The sequence below is a fragment of the Oncorhynchus mykiss genome, chromosome 16 (assembly GCF_057628025.1).
Source record: "Oncorhynchus mykiss isolate SJ-2025 chromosome 16, ASM5762802v1, whole genome shotgun sequence".
In the NCBI taxonomy this organism is placed as follows: Eukaryota; Metazoa; Chordata; class Actinopteri; order Salmoniformes; family Salmonidae; genus Oncorhynchus; species Oncorhynchus mykiss.
In genome coordinates, this window is record NC_143037.1 from 17,165,353 (window position 1) to 17,190,587 (window position 25,235).

Sequence of the window (25,235 nt, forward strand, 5' to 3'; positions counted from 1 at the left end):
TGGTGCTGTCACGCTGTCCCTAGCAACCACTGCTGTGAGTACTGGATGGACTGAAACACATCAAACAACAATCTTCATGAATCTGATGTCATCAATGCAGAGTTTCGGGTTTTTGTCCTTTTAGAAAGAATCCCAATTTGAGGTTAAATCAAGTTTCTAGAATATTATTGCATTTCCCTGTCAATCGTCACAACATGATTAGTAACATAAATAGGCCATATTCTACTCTCAATTTCTTAGATTGAAACCATGAACGCTGCGCCCCTGGTAACTAGAGGTCCTATGGTAGTAGAATGGACATGTTTGGCTAAGGTTGTCCCCATAACTCAACAGTGTGTGATGCAAGAACGGAACTCACTATCTATGTCAATCTGGGCACTATCTATGTCAATCTGGGCACTGTAGCTGTCTTTGTTAGTGTGCACACGTGCAGTGCACAGTTTCACCTGCTATAAAGAGAAAAGCATATAGAGAGAGGGTTATAAAGAAGTTAGATTCAGTTAATTGCATAGACATGTATAACCTCTAGCAAGGGATGAGAAAACCTTAACCCAGCGGCACATCCAGCACAATGGGTAGGACTGGAGCAGAGCAGGTCACTTCACATCCAAGAGAGAAATCATCTCTTTTACACATTGCTAAGGCTCTGTGATTTAGTCTACCACTGGAATAACATTGTGACCTTGACTGAAATAGCTACGGTATCAACAATGTCCTACTGTCCTATATGTCTCCAACTTTAATGTCATCGCTAATTATAGGAACAATGGCCCTCCCTGCCTTATGAGTGATAGTCACGCGGCGTTCTGCCTGCGCCGTGCTTCCCACGCTGTGAAGAAGGAGGACGTTTACAGTATTGGACCACATAGCGTAATCTGCGCATTGTAATTACCCTGATTGATGAGCACTCAAAAACCTGGGCTCGTTTGAGTGGTAAGGCGAATGTAACCGACTGTCAAAAGTCGGACACTACCCACTGGACACAGACCTCAATTCAACTCCACGTTGGTTCAAATGATGTAGAAGCTATGGGCAATGCCTACAGATAATTTGTTCCTTTAACATGGTGGGATCAGTTTGCGCCTGTAAAATTAATTATGTGAGAAATGGCGGAGGTAACCCATTTAACTTGTATTTTTTTATCCGTTACATTGACATTTTACTGCAAAAGTAATGTTTATGTGCGCTACGTCATCATGCACAGCCTTTTATCTGCAACAATTTGATGGAAACATCTCTGGTAGGAAAATGCACATACTGTTTTTATGCAGATTTTCGAATATTCACATAAACATCTGTCGCCAATTGAACGCAAACCTAGTTACTGATGTGGTTTTCCAACAGCAAGGCTCAGTGCAACATGGCAGAAGTGTTGCCAGTAACCACGTTTCCATCCACAGTTTTTATGGTAAAAATACTTAATGACCTTTGATCACATTAACTTTGTAAAGTTAATGCAGTCAACATGTAGGTAGGTGCAAGTCAGGCAATTTTTATCCTAGTAATGTAATACACTTTGAAAGGCCGTGAACTTCACAAAAGTGATCCACTCGAACTGATGCAATCCTTTGAAGAGGCATAAAAACTGCATGCACCGACTAGCTACATCTAATCACAGAATCGAGTTGAATATAATTGAATAACTGTTTGCGCAATAATACATAAGATCAATTCACAAACTGCATTGATTATGTTTATACTAAAACATAAATTGTAATTTATTACTTTCCTAAATAGACAAAAATGCACTTGCCAATGAGCTCTCCAGACAGCAACAACAGGACAACATCAACTGCCCTTACTGAAGACAGATCTGACTGTGCTTCTGGTTGTGGCATCATGACATGATAATGACAATGCGAGATTAAACAAAACTGTTTTGTTCAATGAATTCCATCCCATTCTTACCCAGTGTGTGGGTAGTGGTTATGTTTGACACAAGGTGGCGCCAAAGTCTGTCCATACCATAGAATTAGGAATTAGACATATTTATAGGATCTCTATGGTCCATACACTCAGCAGCGGAATATATTATTGAGTGACGTCACCTCTGGTTGTCGTTCTAGCAGTTGTGCGCGCTATTCCACTCCACTGGTTATTGCTCCACCAGTGCAGGGAGCAGACGGACAGATATGAGCGCGCAGAGATAAACTATATTTGGATGTATGAATATATGGATGTGGTCGCTGCGCTAGGATTATGCCATATTTGTACATTCAAGAGGTCTAGAAGGTAAATATATTTGACAATAGTTTTTATCAGGTTATTTATTATACGATTTTGTACAGATAGAGATAGGGCATCTTACTGCAATGCCGTCTGAGTTGTAATGCTATGCACATGGTTGGTGAGAGCGGTTTCATTCCAATAAAATGTCTCACTCATTGAAGGCAAATCTGCAGTTTTATCACATATTTCATTCCTCAGATTGGTGCCAGAATTACAGTCAGGCCATTTTCTTCAATCTGATGTTCTCACAATTAAAGAGTTGGGATGGAAGCCTATGGAGAAAATATGGGTTGTGTTTATTGAAGTTGTGTGTTTCTCTTTAGAAACCAAAGCCTCATAAAAACAATTGGATTATAATCGCAATCATATCCCAGCATTAACTGCATTCAGTGTGCAAATGCATAGATATTCCCTCATTCATATTAAACTTGTAAGCAATGTGCCCCAAGAGAGCCATTGGGATTTGACTGTATTATGAGGATTAGAATAGTAGCAAAAAATACAACTATAACAACCAGCCACCAATTAAATGTTGTCAGCCCTACCGCTCCTTACAATTTTAAACCAAAACCACAATTTATCTTGATCAATTCAGATTGAAATTGTGCTGTCTGGACATTTCCTATGACCAACAATAAAATTGACCTTGTCTTGGGCTATGGCTGTTATGGTTGTGGTTTTATTCCAACAAAGGATAACCAATTGGTGTCAATTGTTGCTTGGCTAGTTGCAATTCAATTGAATAACAATTGCATTAGTCATTGATCAGTCTCATTATTTGCAAACATATCAACTAACCATAGAAGCAATCATTAATGTGTTGTATTACAGTGTCTAATGACATTTCCTGTCTGTGTCATTGTTTATTATTGTGCAATCGCACATCAATTGTTGTGATACCTGTCAATCTCATTGTCTAGTCTTTAAATAGTAACTCATTTTTGTGTTTGTGTTTTGATAAGGTCCACAGTCCTGCGGCCATCCAGTCTGCCACCTTCACCTTTGAAGAGGGTGCCAATGCCAACCTATTAGAACGGATTAACCAGAATTTGCCACCTCACATAAAGAGGTGAGAACATCCCATTGCCATGGGGAACCAGCTGACCGAGATAGCCCCCAACACCCCTTTCCTGCAAAACTTCCAGTCCTTACACGTTGTGGTGATTGGCCTGGATGCGGCTGGCAAAACTTCTCTGCTCTACAGACTGAAACTCAAGGAGTTTGTCAAGACCATCCCGACCAAGGGCTTTAACACGGAGAAGATCAAGGTAGCGGTGGGCAGCTCGCGGGCCATCACCTTCCAGGTCTGGGACGTAGGGGGCCAGGAGAAGCTACGGCCCCTCTGGAAGTCGTACACGAGGCGGACCGATGGCATGGTGTTCGTGGTGGACTCCACCGAGACCGAACGTATGGAGGAGGCCAAGGTGGAGCTTCACAAGATCACCCGTACCTCGGAGAACCAAGGGGTGCCCGTCCTGGTGCTGGCCAACAAGCAGGACCTGGCCTCGGCTCTGTCTGTGAATGAGGTGGAGAAGGCCCTGGCTGTCCATGAACTGAATGCCTCCACACTGCACCATGTACAGAGCTGCAGCGCCGTGGATGGACAGGGCTTACAACCAGGCCTAGAGAAACTCTACGAGATGATCCTGATGAGGAAGAAGATGGTGAAACACAACAAACATAGAAAGAGATAAGCCTTTGGTTGTCCTGAGTTACAGGGATATTTATGTACTGACTATGTAACTCTTTGAGCAGAAGTCCCGCCCCTTTAAATAAAAGGAGGGCTTTTTGGCCAACAAAGATGGCCCAGGGGACAGGAGAAATGGATTTGGCCTTTATGTGACATGCAGTATTGATACACTGTGTCTTTCATACCTTGTATTCGCCACACAGCTGCCATTTGGATGCAAGAAATATGTAATAGCCACAACAGGATGCCTATGACATATTTTATCACACAAAGTTGGACTCACTTGTTTGCACCACAACACATTAGGAATATGATACTGAACTTTGAACTCTGTACTCTGGATTTACATGACACATTTACATGATATGAAGCTAAATGGTATAGATATCAAATGGGACACCAAGGCTATTACAGTATTATTATTATTATTATTAATTATTTTTTATTCCAAGTGCATTGCACTGTTTTCAGAAGTTGTAAACTGTTTGTAACACTGAATAATTAATAAATCAGCACACTGTGTTAAATGTATGTTGATATCTATTGAGACAATATCATAGTGTAAAGCTAACACAGCATGCATTATAATGGGGCTTGGGACTAAATGCATTTAGCTGTATGTTGTTAAATTAAAGGATGGCAAAAGGAAGCCATCTTCAAATCAAATTGTATTCGTCACATGCTTTGTAAACAACAGATGATGACTAACAGTGAAATGCTTACTTACAAGGCAGAGAGAAAGAAAATAAACAAATAATAGCAAAGTAATAATACGTGATAATGAAAGTAATAATAGATACACAATGAGTAACGATAACTTGGTTATCTACAAGGGGTACCAGTGCCGAGTTGATGTGCAGGGGTAGAAGGTATTTTAGGTAGATGTGCACATATAACAGTAGCAGCAGCGTATGTGATGAGTCAAAAAAAGTTTGTGCAAAAAGGCTCAATTCACATAGTCCAGGTAGCTATTTGGTTAACTATTTAACTACATACAGTACCAGTCAAAAGTTTGGAGAAAACCTACTCATTCAATGGTGTTTCTTTATTTGGACAATTTTATACAGAATAATAGTGAAGACATCAAACCTATGAAATAACACATATGGAATCATGTATTAACCAAAAACGTGTTGAACAAACAAGATATATTTTAGATATTAGATTCTTCAAAGTAGCCACCCATTGCCTTGATGACCAGCTCACCTGGAATGCTTTTCCAACAGTCTTAAAGGAGTTCCCATATATGCTGAGCACTTGTTGGTTCTTTTCCTTCAATCTGCAGTCCAACTCATCCCAAACCATCTCAATTGGGTTGAGGTCGGGTGATTGTGGAGGACAGGTCAACTGATGCAGCCCTCCATCACTCTCCTATTGGTCAAATAGCCCTTACACACCCTGGAGGTGAGCTTTGGGTTATTGTCCTGTTGAAACACAATTGATAGTACCACTAAGCACAAACCAGATGGGATAGCATATCACTGCAGAATGCTGTTGTAGCCTTGCTGGTTCAGTGTGCCTTGAATTCTAAATAAATCACTGACAGTGTCACCAGCAAAGAGCCCCCACACCATCACACCTCCTCCCCCATGCTTCACGTTGGAACCACACATGCGGAGAACATCTGTTCACCTACACTGTATCACAAAGACTCGGCGGTTGGAACCAAAAATCTCAAATTTGGACTCATCAGACCAAAGGACAGATGTCCACCGGTCTAATGTCCATTGCTCATGATTCTTGGCTCAAGTGAGTCTATTCTTATTATTGGTGTCCTTTAGTAGTAGTTTCTTTGCAGAAATTTGACCATGAAGGCCTGATTCACGCAGTCTCATCTGAACAGTTGATGTTGAGATGTGTCTATTACTTGAACTCTGTGAAGCATTTATTTGGGCTGCAATCTGAGATGCCGTTAACTCTAATTAATCTATCCTCTGCAGCAGAGGTAACTCTGGGTCTTCCTTTCCTGTGGCGGTCCTCATGAGAGCCAGTTTCATCATAGCGCTTGGTTGGTTTTTCAAATTCTTGACATTTTACGGATTGACTGACCTTCATGTCTTAAAGTAATGAAGTAACGTGCCCTCTATTTTCTTATATGAGCTGTTCTTGCTGTAATATGCTGTAATATGGACTTGGTCTTTTACCGAATAGGGATATCTTCTGTATACCAACCCTACCTTGTCACAACACAACTGATTGGCTCAAACGAATTAAGAAGGAAAGAAATTCCACCAATTAACTTTTGACAAGGCACACCTGTTAATTGAAATACATTCCAGGTGAATACCTCATGAAGCTGGTTGAGAGAATGCCAAGAGTGTGCAAAGGCAAATTGAAGAATCAAATATAAAATATAATTTGATTTGTGTAACACCTTTTTGGTTACTAGATGATTCCATATGTGTTATTACATAGTTTTGATGTCTTCACTATCGCTCTATAATGTAGAAAATAGTAAAAATATAGAAAAATATAGAATACCCCTGTAATGAGTAGGTGTGTCCAAACGTTTGACTGGTATGTAAGTATGTGACACTCTTATGGCTTGGGGATAAAAGCTGTTCATGGTCCTGTTGGTTCCAGACTTGGTTCATCTGTACCGCATGCTGTGCGGTAGCAGAAAGAACAGTCTATGGCTGGAGTCTTTGACCATTTTTAGGGCTTCCTCTGACACTGCCTGGTATAGAGGTCCTGGATGGCAGAGCGCTCGGCCTTACTGATGTACTGGGCTGTAAGCACTACCCTCTTTAGCACCTTGCTTTCGGATGCCAAGCAGTTGCCATACCAGGCGATGATGCAGCCAGTCAAGATGCTTTCAATGGTGCAGCAGTAGATATTTTTGAGGACCCATGCCAAATATTTTCAGCCTCCTGAGGGGGAAGAGGCGTTGTCGTGCCCTCTTCACAACTGTGTTGGTGTGTTTGGACCATGACAGATCCTTGGTGATGTGACACAAAGGAACACAAAGCTCTCAACCCGCTCCACTACAGCCCTGTAGATGTAAATGTGTGTGTGTGTGCTCTGCCCTCCCTTTCCTGTAGTCCACCATCAGCTCCTTTGTCTTGCTTAAGTTGAGGGAGGTCTCTGACCTGCTCCCTATAGGCTGTTTCATCATCGTCGGTGATCAGGCCTACCACCGTCGTGTGCTCAACAAACTTAATTATGGTGTTGGAGTCGTGTACAGCTATGCAGTCGTGGGTGAACAGGGGGTACAGGAGGGGACTAACTACGCACCCCTGAGGGGCCCCCGTGTTGAGAGCCAGCGTGGCGGATGCATTGTTGCCCACCCTCACCACCTGGAGGTGTTCCGTCAGGAAATCCAGGATCACGTTGCAGAGGGAGGTGTTCAGTCCTAAGCTTAGTGATGAACTTGGAGGGCACTGGTGTTGAACGCTTTGCTGTTGTCGATGAAAAGCATTCTTACGTAGGTGTTCCTTTTGTCCGAATGGGAAAGAGCAGTGTGGAATGCAATAGAGATTTTGTCATCTGTGGATCTGTTTGGGAGGTATGTGAATTGGAGTTGTGTCTGGGATAATTGTTTCTGGGATGATGGTGTTGATGTGAGCCATGACCAGCCTTTCAAAGCCTTTCATGGCAACAGATGTGAGTGCGATAGTCATTCAGAAATGTTACCTTGGCGTTCTTGGACACAGGGACTATGGTGGTCTGCTTGAAATATGTAGGTAATACAGATTGGGTCAGGGAGTGGTTAAAAATGAAATGTCAGTGAAGACACTGCCAACTGGTCAGCGCATGCTCTGAGTACGCTTCCTGGTAATCCGTCTGTTGAAGGTTAACCTGTTTAAAGGTCTTGGTCACATCAGCTCCGGAGAGCGTGATTGCACGTCTGGAACAGCTTGTGCTCTCACGCATGGTTCAGTGTTGCTTGCCTCGAAGAGAGCATAGAAGGCATTTAGTTATCTTCATTTGATCACACATTAGGAAATGCGAATTGTAGTGTTTTTGAGGTGTAGAATGCTTTGAAAGTTTGTAATTGCCACATTAAATTGTCAGACTGGATTTATCCTAACTGAAAATGTATCAACCTGTCACGTTCTGACCTTAGTTCCTTTGTTATGTCTTTGTTTTAGTTTGGTCAGGGCGTGAGTTGTGGTGGGTAGTCTATGTTCTTTTTTCTATGTTGTGTTTATGTATTTGGCCTAGTATGGTTCTCAATCAGAGGCAGGTGTCGTTCGTTGTCTCTGATTGAGAATCATACTTAGGTAGCCTTTTCCCACCTGTGTTTTGTGGGTGATTATTTTCTGTTTAGTGTTTTTTGTTTGTTTGTTTATTCACGTTATTTTGCATTTCAGTGTTCAGTAAATAAAACATCATGAACACATACCACGCTGAGCATTGGTTCGATCTCTCATACTCCTCGTCAGAGAAAGACGAATGCCGTTACATAACCCCTAGAAAAATGTCCATTCATTATTATCCACATGATAATTCACGTCCTGTTTCTGCAGGATTATTTTCCTGCTGTGGTCAAACTGGTCAAATTAAGAGCAGAACTTTAGACCCTAGACATTTTAATAGGTGTAGTAGGCTGAGGCAGAAATATCCTTCAGGTATGATTCTAATTTGGTTTATGCACAGTGCTGAGAGCTGTATGATGGAAAGGTTATTCAAAACTCAAATCCTGCCCTGAGGTGATGTACAGAACTTGACTAGTTTTCACTTCTGTACTACAGGTAATCATCATATAGCTTCTCTTTATGATAGTCTCACTGCCAGTGCCTGAGCAAAGGGAATGTCCTACTGCAAATCAGCCAGCACTGAAAGAGAAAAGTTCACCATAATCCCACAGAAAGAATAAGTAATATTGCATAAAAGAACAAGCGCTACTGTTGTTTACTGTTACATATGCATTCCTACTGCTCTCCAGTATGTTCTCCACTATTTGCATTATATTCCTTGGCATAAAGACACCGGTAATAATGATATGAAGGGCTCTTTACCTCAAGTATCTCTTCTCCTCTATTAATGGCTGAGTCAGAAAGTGGGCTATGGAGAGCAGCACCCACTCCCAGTCCAAATCCATTTACTTTGATTTCCACTCAGCTAGGCTGACAGCTGCTTACATTGTAATTAAATCAATTAGTAGTGTGGTTGTGGAAACTTGTGAGCAGAATCAAACAGCTTCGGGGAATAATAAAGATGGATAGCAGTGGGCTTTGGTGACTATGGCAGAGCTACAATAGTGTCAGAAGGTGAGTGTAGCTGGTGCATGAAGTCAGGCGCAGGAGAGCAAAATGAGTGAGCAACGTACTTTACTCAAAAAAGAAAGGCACAAGGTAAACAAATACACTTGACCAATAACCAACGGTAAATATTACGCACGGGTGAACACAGCACCCTTCGAAAAAAAACAGCCATCATGAACCGAACTGAACATAGAAATAATCACACACAACAAACATGGGGGAAACAGAGGGTTAAATACATGAACATGCAATTGGATAACGAAAACCAGGTGTGTAGAAAATAAAGACAAAACCAATGGAAAATGAAAGATGGATCAGCGATGGCTAGAAGACCGGTAACGTCGACCGCCGAACGCCGCCCGAACAAGGAGAGGGACCGACCTCGGCGGAAATCGTGACAAATAGGGAACCTCTTGAGTCAGGAATGAATGTGATTGGTCATTCTATAAATCTGACTCACCAATATGCATAGAATGCAAGATTGCATAATTCAAGTAGAGGCTTAGGATTTAATCAGATGAAAGATGAACTTTAGATCTTGTGTATACTTAATTATAAATACAATAGTGAAAATTAATTAAAGGAGGACTTTAAGGACAGGGGCAGATTACCGAAAGTGGCACACAGGGCACGTGTGTATAATTGCAGGAAATTAGCTTTAAAACAGCTAAATATTCTCTCAGACTCATGGCAAAATGTGTATAATTGCAAGAAATTAGTTTTAAAAAGGCTAAATGTTCTCTCAGCCACATTAAAAAAATTGTAGAATTGCAAGAACTTTGCTTTGAAAAGGCTAAATGTTCTCTCAGCCTCCTGGCAAAATGTGTATAATTGTAGGAGATTAGCTTTAAAACAGCTAAATGTTCTCTCAGCCTCATGGCAAAATGTGTAGAATTGCAGGAAATTAGCTGTAAAACAGCTAAATGTCCTCTCAGCCTCATGGCAAAATGTGTAGAATTGCAGGAAATTCGTTTTAAAAAGGCTAAATGTTCTCTCAGCCACATTAAAAAAATTGTAGAATAGCAAGAACTTTGCTTTGAAAAGGCTAAATGTTCTCTCAGCCTCCTGGCAAAATGTGTATAATTGTAGGAGATTAGCTTTAAAACAGCTAAATGTTCTCTCAGCCTCATGGCAAAATGTGTAGAATTGCAGGAAATTAGCTTTAAAACAGGTAAATGTCCTCTCAGCCTCATGGCAAAATGTGTAGAATTGCAGGAAATTAGCTTTAAAACAGCTAAATGTTCTCTCAGCCTCATGGCAGAATGTGTGGAATAGCAGAAAATTACCTTTAAAACTAGGGGTAAAATTATATTGACCAGCTAATAGAATGTTATCTTATAGCGGATAAGACACAAGCCACCTGCTGAGAAAGTCCAATTAAGAAGAGACACTACTGTCTCTAAGGCCTGGAGCAAACAAACATGCACTCTCCCTCCCCTTCTGTGCTAGATATAGAGACATACTGGCTGCCAAATAGATATGCTTTATTCTAAATCCAACTACAATTTTGGAAATAGTCCTTAATGAAGAAACAACAATAATATTTCATATTATTCAGTCCAAATTATTGGCGAAGATGTTGTTTTGTTTGAGTGCACTCAACTATAGAGAAATATTTGGCAGATGGAACATTGGTTGAAGCTGTTGATTTCCTGATAAAATTAAATAAGGTTTTCTGAAGATAGAGATTCTAGAGGGAAATCCAGCAAACTCAACAATACTCCCAATTGAAAATGTTTGCTATTTTTGGACTTTTCTATCACTGTTTTCTCCTAAAGGGTTTCTTTTTTTTAAATCCATTTGGTTCTGTCCCAGATTCCATAATGTACTGCAAGCCCATTGGCCAATTTCCAGATATGAAATTATGCAGTGAACAATGAACCAATCTACAATCTACATTCCCATGCAATGATAATGTGCATTCTGCCAACTAAGTGTTCCAGCTTCTATAGAACACTGTACATTTGTCTCTGATAACGACTGATAAGGAGTTAGAGTATGTACCACCCGTTGATATACAGTAAGCTACAGCAACCTTACCCCAACCTTATAACAACCTTACCACAACCTTACTTCAACTGTACCACAACCTTATTTCAACCGTACCACAACCTTATAACAACCTTATCTGACGCTGATTTGCAACGCAAAAGTCTGTTGGGTGCCAAACAACAGTCTCTAGAGTCTGGGCCTCTGCACATTGACACAAACCATGACTGTGACCTGCATGATCTTACACACCAAGTTATTCACAACAATCTGTTCATTAAAACTTCTGAGCGGTATTTGTGGAGTCATCCTGACACAACAGCTGGTAACTGGAATTCATTAGCCTAACCTCAGAAAGGAAGTTGCTAAACTGACACAGAGTATTTCTCGACTATGGAAACTTCAATGACTTCAAATGGCAAATATTAGCATTTTGAATGTATGGAAATGACTAGTTTTAATATAAAACCAGGAGAAGTGAATGCCTCTTCAAAAAGGTAGCTTCATTTCAATATTATACGCATGGCTGGCTTAGTTAATGCCTCTAATGAGAAAGGGATCCTGCGGCGGATGTAAATATGTTCTCACTCCTTCAACCTCCTTCATTTTCCAATGCTGGCTCATTTGCTAGGACAAACACAAGTGTTTGCGGGATTATGGGAGATTAAGCAGAGGAATCACGAGCTGACAGGTGGATCCCTAAAATAATTTTGTACTCTTTGAAGACCGGCTTATCCAACATCCAAAGGTTTCACCTTGGTATTCCCCATCTATCGCCCACCTCTGTCTGACTGTATTCTCTCCTCAGGTTTAGTTCACTGCATTGTGTTGTGATGCTGTCTTCTACAAGCCTGTCCAAGATGCAGTATCAGAATCTCAAATGGGACTCACCTGGTTAAATAACGAATAGAAAAAAATTAAGATTAAATACATTTTCTGGCACAAAAGCTCTGTAAGGATATGCAGTTACTCAGTGCAGCAAGTCCAGCTTCTAAGTTTCCAGACAGCAGTGTGCATTTGGAGACAATACCATGTAAACTTGAGCACCTCAATGGTATGCCGTGTTTTATCCAGAGTGTTTTATCACACGAAGACTGCTAAGTTTCAGAGGAGCCCCTCTTTGGAACGGCAAAAAAACTACAACTGGCCTAGACATCATTCTAATTTACCACGGCAACCGTGAGGCACTCACCAATCGGTGATCTGAGTGGGCAGAGGCAAGAGTTGAATTGATTTTGTGGTTGGATTTCAAAATTGTCCATTTCAGCAGGGTTACCAAGGGGCCGCCAGAATATCAAAGGAGCTCCAATCAATACGCAAACCCCTACTCCTCCATCTTGTGGTAATATTGGTCTAAATCTATGCGAAAATATCTTGGATTTCACTGATATTTGGATTGAAGAAAGCATGCTGACATAGAGCTGGTGGTGAAAGTGGTCTTGTATGACAGCTTGTGTGTAGTGAAGGGTTTTTAGGGTGGGAGGGGGACACTGAGGTACATCACTCATTGGCTGACGTTAGAAGGCTGGATTAATCCTATTTTCTTTCTCCAAAGGCCCATAAAAGTGCCACTCTGGGCTCAATGAGAGTACACCCATAGAAAAAAAGGTGCTACCTAGAACCAAAAAGGGTTCTTCAAGCTGTCCCCATAGGATACCCCTTTGAAGAACCCCTTTTGGTTTCAGGTAGAATCGTTTTGGGAATCGTTCCATGTAGAACCCTCTCCACAAGGGTTCTACTGTACATGGAACCCAAAAGAGTTCTACCTGGAACCAAAAAAGGGTTCTACTACGGGGACTTTTTTCTAAGAGTGTAGGGACTATAGCCAGTACGGGAAGGAGTGATGGGGAAAAAAAGAGTCCCAAAGGTGCTTGGGAGCTTGGGTCATACATTCACCATGAGCGTATTCCCTATAGGTTCCGTATGACTTGTTTTGCCTCAGTGTCTATTGAGGAAGGCAAGAGAAAGCACCCAAGCCCATATTTATTGGTCTTGAAAAACGAGCTTTAACACAATGTTGGTACTTCAATGTTCCACGAGAGATTGAATGTTTGCGTCAACCCATCGCCTTTGCCTGTGGCAGAAGAAAATAGGTTACCCAGAGCCACAACACATGGATTCAGCTGTCTCCTTCTCCATGTCTTTGGCCACAGGTAACTGACACAAATTATTTTCATATGAATAATTGATATTGCTACGGGAAGTCAAGGCACAGACATTCATATTCATAAACACAACTTGTACCTCTGCGTACTGTTGGCTGGGTGTGATTCATCGCTCAGGGGAGGCTTTCTTACTCAGACACTGTTAGCCTGGGACTTACATGCATCTTTGTCTGGCTGAGGCTACCTAGAATAATGGTTTTGGGGAGGTTTATGAAATTATGTTTTTTAATTCATCCAAATTCAGCTGAGACCCAGCCAGCCCCCCAGAGGTCTCATCTCCCCACGACTGGGCTACAGACAACCCATCTGGAGCATGGCCGCCCTGCCTGGCTACTGTTAATCTCTGCTATTAATTATATGCAGACCGGAGGAACTATAGGGGCTGATTCACAAGAGGATTGCTCTGGACTGGGTGTGATCTGTTGCTATTTTTATCTTGTTGTTGTTGTGTTATTGGAACAGGCAGGTTTGGAAATCTGCTGAATATGTGGGGAAAGTATGCATTACTGTAATCACTTTTAATCCACTTCATGGATTTGTACTGAAATGAATGTAGAATATACATACACATATTTTACTCATATAATATACTGGTAAGCACTGTATGTGCATAACAACGATGAATGAACTCACATAATGACTTGCACAGAGACAAATGAATGTAATCCAAATGAATGCACCTGCCTTGGGCTCTATCCAGTGCCTCTCCACTTTTCACAGAGATCAGGCTCACCGCAGCATCCCGTGTGTGATCCCTCCATCCCTCCAGTACTGTGTCGACCGTCCCCGACTGAAGAAATATGTGACTTCTCTCATCTCCCCCAGGATCCTGTCACTTCAATTAGTGCTACAGCCTTGCTAGCCATGCACACTGTAGTACAAAGTGCACACTCCGCCTCTGCATGCTCCGTCAGCCGTGAATACTGGTGGGTGAGCGAGACCTTGTTGAAAAAGGGAGTGCACGTGTGAAGGAGCGCCCATGTGAGCCGAGGAGCTCACAGGACAACTCTGGCTGTCAGCAACTTTGGAGGGAACCTCTCACCCTTTCCTGGTTAGATTAAAAATACCGCCTCGCTGTTACTTAAACATCTCCCATTGCCCAGGACTAGATCTATTTCTGACCTTAACTCTCCTCCCACTGTGTTCTGTAGATGAAAGCTAAATGCAGAGGATGGTAGCAGTAGCGATCGGGGTGTTGAGTAAACTAGCGGCTTTTACATGTACTATTGGTAATATTTGGGCCCCTGACATGGGGGAAACCAGCCTTATGGATCTGTTGCGATGTAAACAAATACTGTAGCTCCAAGTGCAAACACGCTAGGAGATAATGCAGAACTTCTAGTAAAATCACGTTAGAATTCTTAACACATTTTAACTTAAGCTGATAAGCAAAGAATAATGCTGTCCTGTTTGATCCTCTTTGAAATGAGCTTTTCATAATTTGACAATAGTACTGCTCCTTCACATCCTTGAGTAACTGAGTGTTTGAGTCATGTGACAAACCAACCGTTCAGGTACAGTAGCTCTACATCCTGTGAGTGTAGCGTGTCAGGACTGGATTAGACTTTGTGGTAAGACCCAGGGTTTCTGGCCCGGACTGTGAAGGGGAATCCATGCGGAGAAGATCTGGTATTTGGACCCTTGTCTCCCCTTGTCTCTCAAAGGAGACATCAATAGTGCTTCCTTTGTTCATCACAGTTGCGTTCCAGTCTTTTAGAGGCCATTAAGCTCTGTTTTGGTCTCCTTTTTGATTGTTCAGTCAATGATTTTACTGTTGGAAGGTTTTGGAACAGACTGCCAGCTGGTTCGGTTCAGAGACTGGACATCACGTTTTACCCTAGACTGGAGAAGGACCACACTCTACTGTTTTTTGGGCTCCTGTTGACTGTGATCTACAGTACCAGACAAAAGTTTGGACACACCTACTCATTCAAGGGTTTTTCTTTATTTTGACTATTTTCTAAATTTTTCACAAAAATAGTGAAGACATCAAAACTATGAAATAACACATATGGAATCATGTAGCAACCAAAAAAAGTGTTAAACAAATCAAAATATATTTTATATTTGAGATTCTTCAAATAGCCACCCCTGGCCTTGATGATAGCTTTGCACACGCTTGGCATTCTCTCAACCAGCTTCACCTGGAATGCTTTTCCAACAGTCTTGAAGGAGTTCCCACATATGCTGAGCACTTGTTGGCTGCTTTTCCTGCGGTCCAGCTCATCCCAAGCCATCTCAATTGGGTTGAGATCAGGTGATTGCGGAGGCCAGGTCATATTATACAGCACTCCATCACTCTCCTTAGTGAAATAGCCCTTAGACAGCCTGGATGTGTGTTTTGGGTCATTGTCCTGTTGAAAAACAAATGATAGTCCCACTAAGTGAAAACCAGATGGGATGGCGTATCGCTGCAGAATGCTGTGGTAGCCACGCTGGTTGGTAACCATACATGCAGAGATCATCCGTTCACCTACTCTGCGTCTTACAAAGATACAGCGTTTGGAATCAAAAATCGAAAATTTGCACTCATCAGACCAAAGGACAGATTTCCACCGGTCTAATAGCCAAAACATTTCTATTTGGTTTTTACATTATTTAGTTTCAGTTTTAGTGTTAGTGACAGAACGTGTGAGTGTCACGATCGTTTGTAGAATTAACGGACCAAGGCGCAGCGTGCGTAGAGTTCCACATAAAGTTTCACTTTAAAAAAAGTTAAACTTTAAGGGCCTCCCGGATAGTGCAGTGGCCTAGGGCACTGCTCTAGCTGTGTCACCAGAGACTCCGTGGGGTGACGCACAATTGGCCTAGCGTCGTCCGGGTTAGGGAGTTTTTGGCAGGTAGGGATATCCTTGTCTCATCGCGCACCAGCTACTCCTGTGGCGGGCCGGGCGCAGTGTGCACTAACCACTGGGTTGTGTTACGGACGACGCGTGGCTTTCGACCTTCGTCTCTCCTGAGCCCGTACAGGAGTTGTAGCGATGAGACAAGATAGTAATTACTAACAATTGGATACCACAAAATTGGGGAGAAAAAGGGGGGGTAAAATAAAAAATAAATAAAAAGTGAAACTTTATCCAAAGACAAAACAATAAACAATAAACTAACAAACAACGAACCGTGACTACAACACTAATTCAAAACAATATGCCATAACCCACAGGTGGAAAAAATGCTACTTAATTAATTAATAATTATGATCCCCAATTAGAGACAATGATAGCCACCTGCCTCTAATTGGGAATCATACCAAAACCCCAACATAGAAAAAACAACCTAGAACCCCACATAGAAAATATAGTCACACCCTGACCTACTCCACCATAGAAAATAAAGGCAGGACAGTAAAAAAAAATATAAACTAGACCTTTCTACCTTCTCCCATGTTGTCACTGGATCGCACCTCGGCTCTGGTGAGGTGGTGGTGACACGTACTTCAGGGCGAGTGCGGGGAGAAGGAACAGGACAAACTGGGCTGTGAAGGCACACCGGAGACCTGGTGCGTATAGCTTGCATCAGTGGTACCAGTTTGATGACACACTTCGCATGGCGAGTGCAAGGAGCTAGCACAGGACGTACTGGGCTGTGAAGGCGTACATCTGGGCGAGTGCGAGGAGCAGGCACAGGACGTACTGGACTGGGGAGGCACACTGGAGGCCTGATGCGTGGGACCAGCACAGATTGCACCGGACTGTTAACACGCTCCTCCAAACGCCTGCGTTGCCGCATACTCCTCGCCAACTCCATTCTCCGGTATCCGTCCTCGCACTGTTGCACTCTCCCTGGGTCGACCGACCACCTTTCTACCTCCTCCCATGTTGTCACTGGTTCACACCTCGGCTCCGCCGACCACCCCGTGTGCCTCCCCCCAAAAAAGGTTTGGGCTGTATTTTGAGCTTACTCTGTGGCCGCGTAAAGAAGTGAAACTTTAGCCAAAGACAAAACAATAAACAATAAACTAACTGCCATTGTGGGGCAGTAATGCATGAGGTGATAGGACAGGTTATAGGTTTGGTTAGGTTTAAAGGTAGACTCAGCGAGAGGACGTAGATGCACGAAGTAAACAGTAGTGGTGGGTCGATTTCCGCAACAACCACAAGAGTTGAAGCATGAGGCTAAACTTCACCGCTGTTTTGGTCTCGTAGCTACCACATTGTCGCAGTGCACCTGTGCACATGCACAGATACTCTGTGTGATTGTGTGAGAGCAAAGTCTTGCATGTGGCTCATCTCAATGGCCATGGTAGAGCTGATGACTTTGTCAAGTTGGTGACCATCATTGGTCACTGCCTTTCAAAGTGTGTTGCATTCTGAGGATAAAAGGTTAACTGCATGAACTTTACAAAAGTTGTGATGAAAGGTCAAGAAAACTAATACTGATATAATTAATGACGATTTTTGTTTTATTTGAGTTAGTTTTGGTGTCAAAGATAATAGTTTCAGCATAGTTTTAGTTTTTCGTAAGGGTTTGTTCATTATTTTATTTCAGTTTTTATATATATTATATATATATTTTAATGATTAGTGTTGGTTTTAGTTTCAGTTTTAGTTCACTATAACAACTTTGGAGTAGACTCCATTCGACATAATATCAGAGCTGGTACATATCGAGATATAATTTTTTAGGATAATCGTATCGTTTTGACAATATCGCCATATTATTTTTGCACTAGTTAGCTGTAAAACTCCTTCATAGCCTGTTCTCCATCTTTTAAATAGGGAGCCAATTTGTTCTCAGCTCTTTTATTTCCATGACTGATTAAAACTAGTTTTCACGTGCTCTCTCTCGCTCTCTGCAGAAGTGAGCAATGTGTTTGGAACATCAAAACACAATCAAATCACGGGTATCGAATTACAATACATATAGAATCGTGAGAATCGCAATACATATCGTATCATGACATGAGTATCGTGATAAAATCGTATCGTGAGGTCCCTGGCGATTCCCAGCCCTATGGTACAACAGAGAGCAGTTATTCTAACAAAGAAAAGGGCTTTGACTGTGGCTTGCTAACAACATATTCCTCTACATGTAAGCACATAAGTACATGGGCTAAACGTATAATATACTGTTAGCCCATAAGAACACAGGCCAAAGGTATCATATAAGTACGTACAGTATTATAATGGGCCAAAGGAGACATTGCCGAGGTAAAGGTAAAATGGGCTAAATGTATTATAAAAGATTTCGAATGAAACTCCAAGATTATTATTTTTTTAAAGACAAGACGTCACCTCATTTCACCTTTTTATTTTCCGCTGGGCAGGCTGATGCGTTTTGGCAGTTACGCCTTCATCAGAGCATCAAGAGATATTATAAAAGCACTCATTAGGCTAGTACTATGGCCTCATCCGTCTTGTCTTTACACGGTTATACTATACATTAGCATTCTGGGTATGGCTGGTATTTGACCTCTGTGTCCATGTGTGACATGTACAGAGCACTCCCATCCTCCTTTAATCCTATTATATTACACAGATGAGTGTTGCCAGGCATCACTGATTTCAGAGCAGGGAGTCAGGGGCCAGGGGTCAAAAAATGACCATGAATCAGACCGGGGAACCAATGGATTGTGAACTCTCCGAGACTCTATGCAAGGCAGTCCAAAGCTCTGGCAAACATCAGAAAGATATCGTAGTACAAGGAAAATGTGAGAAATGTCATGGATCCACAGGATTTGTTAGTGGTAGGGAATGATGCTGCGACAGCCATTTGTAGACACTGATCATATTGTATATAAAAAAGAGGTAGCCCCTCCTGGGACTCAAAGCCCAAACCAGCGATTGTCAATAGTGTTGCTAGGTGTTGGGTTAAGATCACTACAATATGCCATTTCCTGAGACAAAATGCACCATCATGTTGTCTATTGCAGCCATTTCCCTATTACTGTAACAGAACAGAAAGTTATTCTGAGTGAATGTCCTGAGCGTGTCCTCCTGCACACTCACATGTAAGGCCCAATGAGCTGTAATCGTTAGTGACATGGTCAGTCTGAACTTTTCCCTTCTCTTTCTCATTATAAGCCTGAGTGGAAAGTGGAAAGGATATAACATTGTCCCCCTTAGCAACCATTGAAAGTCAGTTAGTACCCAGAGACACTGTCAATGGCAGACTACAGCTCTGTTAATCACTGGTGTGGAGTGCTCTGAAATACATCACCTGCTTTGCCCTGACACAAACTCATTTTCGCGACATTCAACATAACATGAATAATATCACTGTGATAATAGCTCAAACCTGGTCTACACTGTACCATTCACCATGACTACAGTTCAAAAATATATTCTAAAAAATCCCATTGAAATCACCAGAAAATTCCAGACATTTTAAAACACCTTATTATATTTTGTGGCAATAGAGAAGAGCAACAGACCTATACTACAATCATACAGTAGCTGGGTGGCTAAACAACAAAACACAAATATCTATTTTCTCTTCGCCACCGTGGCATGCTGCTGCCTCTCCCTGTTTATTAGCTATGCAGAGTCACTTTACCCCTACCTACATGTACATCGGTACCGGTACCCCCTGTATATAGCCTCAATACTGTTATTTTATTGTGTTACTTTATATAATATATTTATATAATGTTTGTTTATTTAAATATGAAATATTTTCTTACTCTGCATTGTTGGTTAAGGGATTGTAAGCATTTGTAGCACAGTAAGGTCTACTAGTCCTGTTGTATTCGGTGCACGTGACAAATAACATTTAATTTGATTTGATTGGCTAAACAACAAAACAAGACTCTCTCTCTTTTCTCTTCTCTACTGCGGCAAGTAGTACTGCTCACAATTCAGTTCAGATACGTGCCAGGGGAGCACTGCTCAAAAGGTGAAGCGAAAGGACAAAGGAAAGAGTCTGTGTATCATATTACTGATGTGCTGTCTGTGGCTAGGGCAGAGATGACAGGCAGAGGCCACAGATACGGCCGGCGCATATGCTCTCTTGACAGCTCCACACTCTACTGCAATGCAGAGGAGAGATAAGAGAGACAGGAAGTGGAACACATTATCACAGGTATTACCAATTGATACAGAACACCTACAGGGTCTTATTCTGTTCTGTGAACTCTGATATGCAATTCTACACAGACATGATTGACACTTAACCAAGGTACTTGAAATAGATATGGGGTCATTTTTAGGTCAGGAATGGATATCGTGCTCAGCTGTTTGTGACTAGTTACAGTGCATTCGGAAAGTATTCAGACCCCTTGACTTTTTACACATTTGGATACGTTACAGCCTTATTCTAAAATGGATGGAATAATTTTTCCCCTCATCAATCCTCACACAATACCACATAATGACAAAGTTAAAACATAGATTTTTGCTAATTTATTAAAAATAAAAACAGAAATACCTTATTTGCATAAGTATTCAGCCCTTTTACTATGAGACTCGAAGTTGAGCTCAGGTGTATCCCGTTTCCATTGATCATCCTTGAGATGTTTCTACAACTTGATTGGAATCCACCTGTGGTAAATTAATTTGATTGGACATGATTTGGAAAGGCACACACCTGTTTATATAAGGTCCCACAGTTGACAGTGCAAATCTGTGCCACAGATCTGGGGAAGGGTACCAGCAAATTTTTGCAGCATTGTCCCCAAAAACAAAGTGGCTTCATCATTCTTAAATGGAAGAAGTTTGGAACCACCAAGACTCTTCCTAGAGCTGGCCGACCAGCCAAACTGAGCAATCGGGGGAGAAGGGCCTTGACCAAGAACCCGATGGTCACTCCGACAGAGCTCCAGAGTTCCTTTGTGGAGATGGGAGAACCTTCCAGAAGGACAACCATCTCTGCAGCACTCCACCAATCAGGCCTGTATGGTAGAGGGGCCAGACGGAAGCCACTCCTCAGTGAAAGGCAAGACGGCCAGCTCGGAGTTTGCCAAAAAGCACCTAAAGAACTCAGACCACGAGAAACACGATTCTCTGGTCTGATGAAACCAAGATTGAAGTCTTTGGCCTGAATGCTAATAATCACTTCTGGAGGAAACCTGGCAATATTCCTATAGTGCTGCATGGTGGTGGCAGCATCATGCTGTGTGGATGTTTCTCAACAACAGGGACTTGGAGCCTAGTCAGGATCGAGGGAAAGATGAACGGAGCAAAGTAGAGTGAGATCCTTGGTGAAAAACTGCTCCAGAGCGCTCAGGACCTCCAAGTGGTGCGAAGGTTCACCTTCCAACAGAACAACAACCCTAAGCTCACAACCAAGACAATGCAGTTGTGGCTTAGGGACAAGTCTCTGAATTTCCTTGAGTAACTCAGCCAGAGCCCGGACTTGAACCCGATCAAACATCTCTGGAGAGACCTGAAAATAGCTGTGCAGCAATGCTCCCCATCCAACCTGAGAGAGCTTGATAGGATCTGCAGAGAATAATGGGAGAATCTCCCCAAATCCCCTTGGGTAGCGTCCTACCCAAGAAGACTCAAGGCTGTAATCGCTGCCATAGGTTTCTTCAATAAAGTACTGAGTAAAGAGTCTGAATACTTATATAAATGTCATATTTCTTTTTTTTTATAAATTTCTAAAAACCTGTTTTTGCTTTGTCATTATGGGGTATTGTGTGTATATTGATGAGGAACAAAACATGGCTGTAACGTAACAAAATGTGGAAAAAGTCAAGGGGTCTAAATACTTTCTGAATGCACTGTATATCCGAAAGGATGTCAAAGTCAGATTGACATTACATGAAAAAAAGGTATGTAGCTCAGGGGAATGTCAAGCTCTCGTAACACACATTCTGGTAACCATTTGAAATGCAGTACTTATATCAGACAGGCAAGTCTGAAAAGAGAAAAAGGGGCATGGGAAATGAATCAATCTCTAGACCAGCTTTTTCTAAACTCGGTCCTGTGGACCCCAAGGGGTACACATTTTGTTTTTTTGCCCAAGAACTAGACAGCTGATTTAAATGATCAACTCATCAAGCTTTAAATATTTGGAACAGCTGTGTTGTGCTAGTGTAAAAAAAAATGTGTACCCCTTGAGATACTGGACATTTCCCATGTCTCCCTTTCTCATTCATTAAAAATACACCACCATATTTTACAGTAGTTATGTGGTTACGGTGTACTTGGCCAAAGAGCTGTATTTTCATGTTATCCAAACCCCTGAGTTTGTAAAAAGGCATTGGCACTTGGACTAGAACCGTTGCGTTGGTCAGATGACAATAAAATAGAGATCTGTGGCCACACACCAGTGGTGGGTTTAGCATTGAAATGAAAATGCACAATAATTCATGATCTTTGATGTTATGAGGCTATTTTGCTTCCACTGGTCCTGGGATCTTGCTAAGGTCAACGGCATCATTCACTATACCCAGAACCAGGACATTTTAGCCAAAACCTGGTTGCCTCTGCCAGGAGGCCGACACATGGCTGCAAGTGGATCTTCCAGCAAGACAATAACCCCAAGCACACATCAAAATCAACATTTTGCAATGGCCATCTCAGTCTCCAGGATCTAAAACCCTTTGAAAACCTGTGGTTTGAATTGAAGAGGGCAGTCCATAAATGCAGACTAAGAATATCAAGGATCTGGAAAGATTCTGTATGGAGGAATGGCCTAAGATCAAGGTGAGGTATTGAAAGGTATTGAAAACAGGGGTGTCAATATTTTTTAACCCTACCTTTTTAAGAAAAAAAAGATGACTTGTTAAACAACTTATCTTTCTCTGAACAATTGTATTAGTATAAAATAATCTAATTTCTGTTTTTTTATACAATATATGTCAGTATTTGAAAAACAGTTTTGCTCATCTTTTCAAAGTTGTCAATAATTTTGGACCCTACTGTATATAGGAGCATCTTCTGGCCAGGCCTGACAGATGCCTGCTGGCAGGAATCAAGGCCAGTGAGTGCAAGTGCTGAGTCATTCACTCTGAAGAAAATAATAATAATGTGGCACGTGTTTCCCACATAAGTGTGTTTCTTTCTGCTAATAACAGTTCAGTCTTGTTCGCAGCGAGTGAGTGATGTAGGCTAAAGTGGAAAGAGATGGAGGAGGAGGAGTAGAGGAGGAAGAGGCCAGTAGAAAAACAATCTACAAAAGCTAAAGATAGCACATGCGCTCCCAGTCACTCTGACCATAGGCTCTCTCAAGGTTACAGCACACACACGCACACACGGCTTCTACATTGAGGGCCCTCATTGAATTGCTGATGTAGAACTACTGCAGGTCGGAGAGTAGGCTTCACAGAATTAATGGTGGGCTTACAGTATAAAATTCAGGAATGTACTGTATACATGGTTGACTGATACTGGCTGTGAGGAATATTACGTAATCTGTTTGTGATTATCTTGTGGAGCTATAGAACTGAACTGGCACTGAACAACTCCAAAATAGAGCTATGGTAGTAAACCTTTGATAATTGGTCTGAGACACATGTCTGGCCCTGTGGCTGCTGTTGATAATGTGGGTATCTCTGAGGTGCGTGGTGGTGTAATGTGTTGGCCAGGTAGTCTAATACTTATTTAGGACCACCCAGACACCTTGTTTTAGCTAGCCGTCTAGCTGTCGCTCCTCACCTTTGACCCACTCCAGGCTTATTATCAGTTACCGCCAGAGCCGGGCGGCCCAATACGCCAGTTGCGTAGGGCCCCACAAATTACGCAAAGGCCCCGCCTTCCCCTCGTGTCAAAGCGGGTGCCAATGTTTACAACTTCGATGAGAGGAAGATGCGGAACTATCCTTCTGGTCACGTAAAGAGAGAAGAAAAAAACACCATGATAGTTAATTGCGGGAACAGCAATCAGGTAAACTTGTGTTATCTCCTCTCCAAGTTTGTTGTCAGCAAATAACAGTAACGTTAAGTTGATGTGCTGTCTGGCTAACCTAGCTGGGCAGTGCATCTCTTGGTCAGTCTGTGTCTTCCTTGCTTGCCAGCCACTTCCAGGGCTGTGTTCTGTGACTTTGTGCCTGACAAAAGTGAGAGTGAAATTAAACTATTTATTAGGTTTGATCAACAGGCAACGGTGTTTATAAACTGCAGCTCGGAAATGATAACCGCGTCACGCGTGAACATGCGTTCATAAACGCGTGCACGAAATGAAACTCGCGCTTTCCAGCAGCAACCTCTGTGTGGACTGGGGGCGTGGTGACACTGCTCATAGGCGCACATAATTTTTAAACAACACAATGATGATCTAGTCTCTCAGTCAAGGTTACATTACACCTCTGGACTAATGCAAGATGGAAAGCAATGGATTGACATTGACTATTGATTTATATATTGAATTTCAAATATTGATTAGCTGGGCATACTGGGCAATATGGATGCACATCTCTCAGTACATAATAACCATCAAGTATTCAGCCAAACCATAGTATAAATAATATTTTAGATTTGAAAATGTATAAAAGGAAATCTGGGGGAGCCAGATTGAATTTGCCTGATGCAGCTAATGAAATTAATAATAGTATTGTTATCTATAATCAACCAGTACTAACACAGACCCAGTACAGCTGGCTTCAGCAAATACTAACACAGACACAATACAGCCATCTTCAGCAAGTACTAACACAGACCCGGGTAAAGTACAGGCAGCCTCAGCCAGTACTAGCACAACCAGAGGTGTACAGCCAGCATCAGATACAAGCAGCTCAGACCCAAATAGAACAGTTGCTGCTCCACCAAATGACCCAGCAGATTGGCCCCCAGTCTTAACAGACTTTATGAGGACTGAGTTAGTGCGCAGAGGTCAATTCAAACCAGGACTGGATTTTTCTTACCCTAAAGACAAGTCTAGATGCCACGTTGGTATGAATAAATCGGGAGACAGATGCAGGAATGCGTAATAGTTTTTTTTATTTCACCCAAATGACGGCGTGCCGTGTAAAGGCACGGGAACGAAGACCAAACAAACACTTAACAAAACACAGGGTTGAAACCCAAACAAAAGAGTGAGGAGTACCTCAAATGAATAACACATGCGTACAATG

The 25,235-nt window shown here is 42.0% G+C and overlaps 1 protein-coding gene across 1 annotated transcript; it reads left to right on the forward strand.

The window, feature by feature from the left end:
• The first annotated feature begins 2,085 nt into the window (after nt 1-2,085).
• LOC110491479 (ADP-ribosylation factor-like protein 4D) lies at nt 2,086-4,585 on the forward strand. Its single transcript, XM_021564961.3, has 2 exons — nt 2,086-2,232; nt 3,192-4,585. The coding sequence occupies exon 2, from the start codon at nt 3,318-3,320 to the stop codon at nt 3,921-3,923; it is 606 nt and encodes a 201-aa protein (XP_021420636.3). The 5' UTR covers nt 2,086-2,232; nt 3,192-3,317; the 3' UTR covers nt 3,924-4,585.
• The last annotated feature ends 20,650 nt before the right edge of the window (nt 4,586-25,235 follow it).

Coding starts and splice junctions, on each gene's coding strand:
- LOC110491479 (XM_021564961.3), top strand. CDS start 3,318: ATGGGGAACCAGCTGACCGAGATAGCCCCCAACACCCCTTTCCTGCAA.